The sequence below is a fragment of the Aptenodytes forsteri genome, unplaced genomic scaffold, assembly GCF_000699145.1.
Source record: "Aptenodytes forsteri isolate BGI_AS27 unplaced genomic scaffold, ASM69914v1 Scaffold57, whole genome shotgun sequence".
Taxonomy (NCBI): Eukaryota; Metazoa; Chordata; class Aves; order Sphenisciformes; family Spheniscidae; genus Aptenodytes; species Aptenodytes forsteri.
Window position 1 is genome coordinate 1246908 of NW_008796220.1, and position 520 is coordinate 1247427.

General features: G+C 58.7%; 1 protein-coding gene across 1 annotated transcript in view; it reads left to right on the forward strand.

Annotated features, from left to right (window-relative positions):
• Window positions 1-86: 86 nt before the first annotated feature.
• MCM3 (minichromosome maintenance complex component 3) overlaps window positions 87-520 on the forward strand; it is a gene marked incomplete at its 5' end in the record, with an annotated part of 9326 nt that continues 8892 nt past the window's right edge. Inside the window, one exon of the mRNA XM_009288997.2 lies at window positions 87-214. Within this exon, the coding sequence (XP_009287272.2) occupies window positions 87-214 (128 nt within the window). The remainder of the gene's footprint in view (window positions 215-520) is intronic.

Sequence of the window (520 nt, forward strand, 5' to 3'; positions counted from 1 at the left end):
GAGCTCGGCGGGATTCGGCTCCTGGGGGGGTTGTCTCAGGCGGTCACGCAGAGTGAGCTGGTTTTTGGGTGTTTCCACCCCCCCCCTGCTTCTTCTTGCAGGAAGATCAAGGGATTTACCACAGCAAAGTCCGGGACATGATCAGCGACAACCAGTACCGCCTCCTCGTCAGCATCAACGACCTGCGGCGGAAGAACGAGAAGAGGGCCAACCGGTGGGTGCGGGGCGGCGGGGCTCGCCTTCGGCACCGTGCCCTGGGCGGGATTTCGGAGGTCCAGCCCTGGTTTTGCAGGTCCTTTGTGGCAAGGAAGGGCCAAACCTTGTCCCCAGTGCAAAAGGTGGACCCGCTCTCTCCTTCCATGACGCCCATCCCTTCCAAGCTTGCAAACCCTTGATTCGGCAAAAACCCTTTGCAGCAAGCTGGGGTTAATTGCACGATATACATCATCTTCTATTTTGGACCAGGCTTGCTGTCGTAGTTTAACCTCAGTCGGCAACTAAGCACCACGCAGCCGCTCGC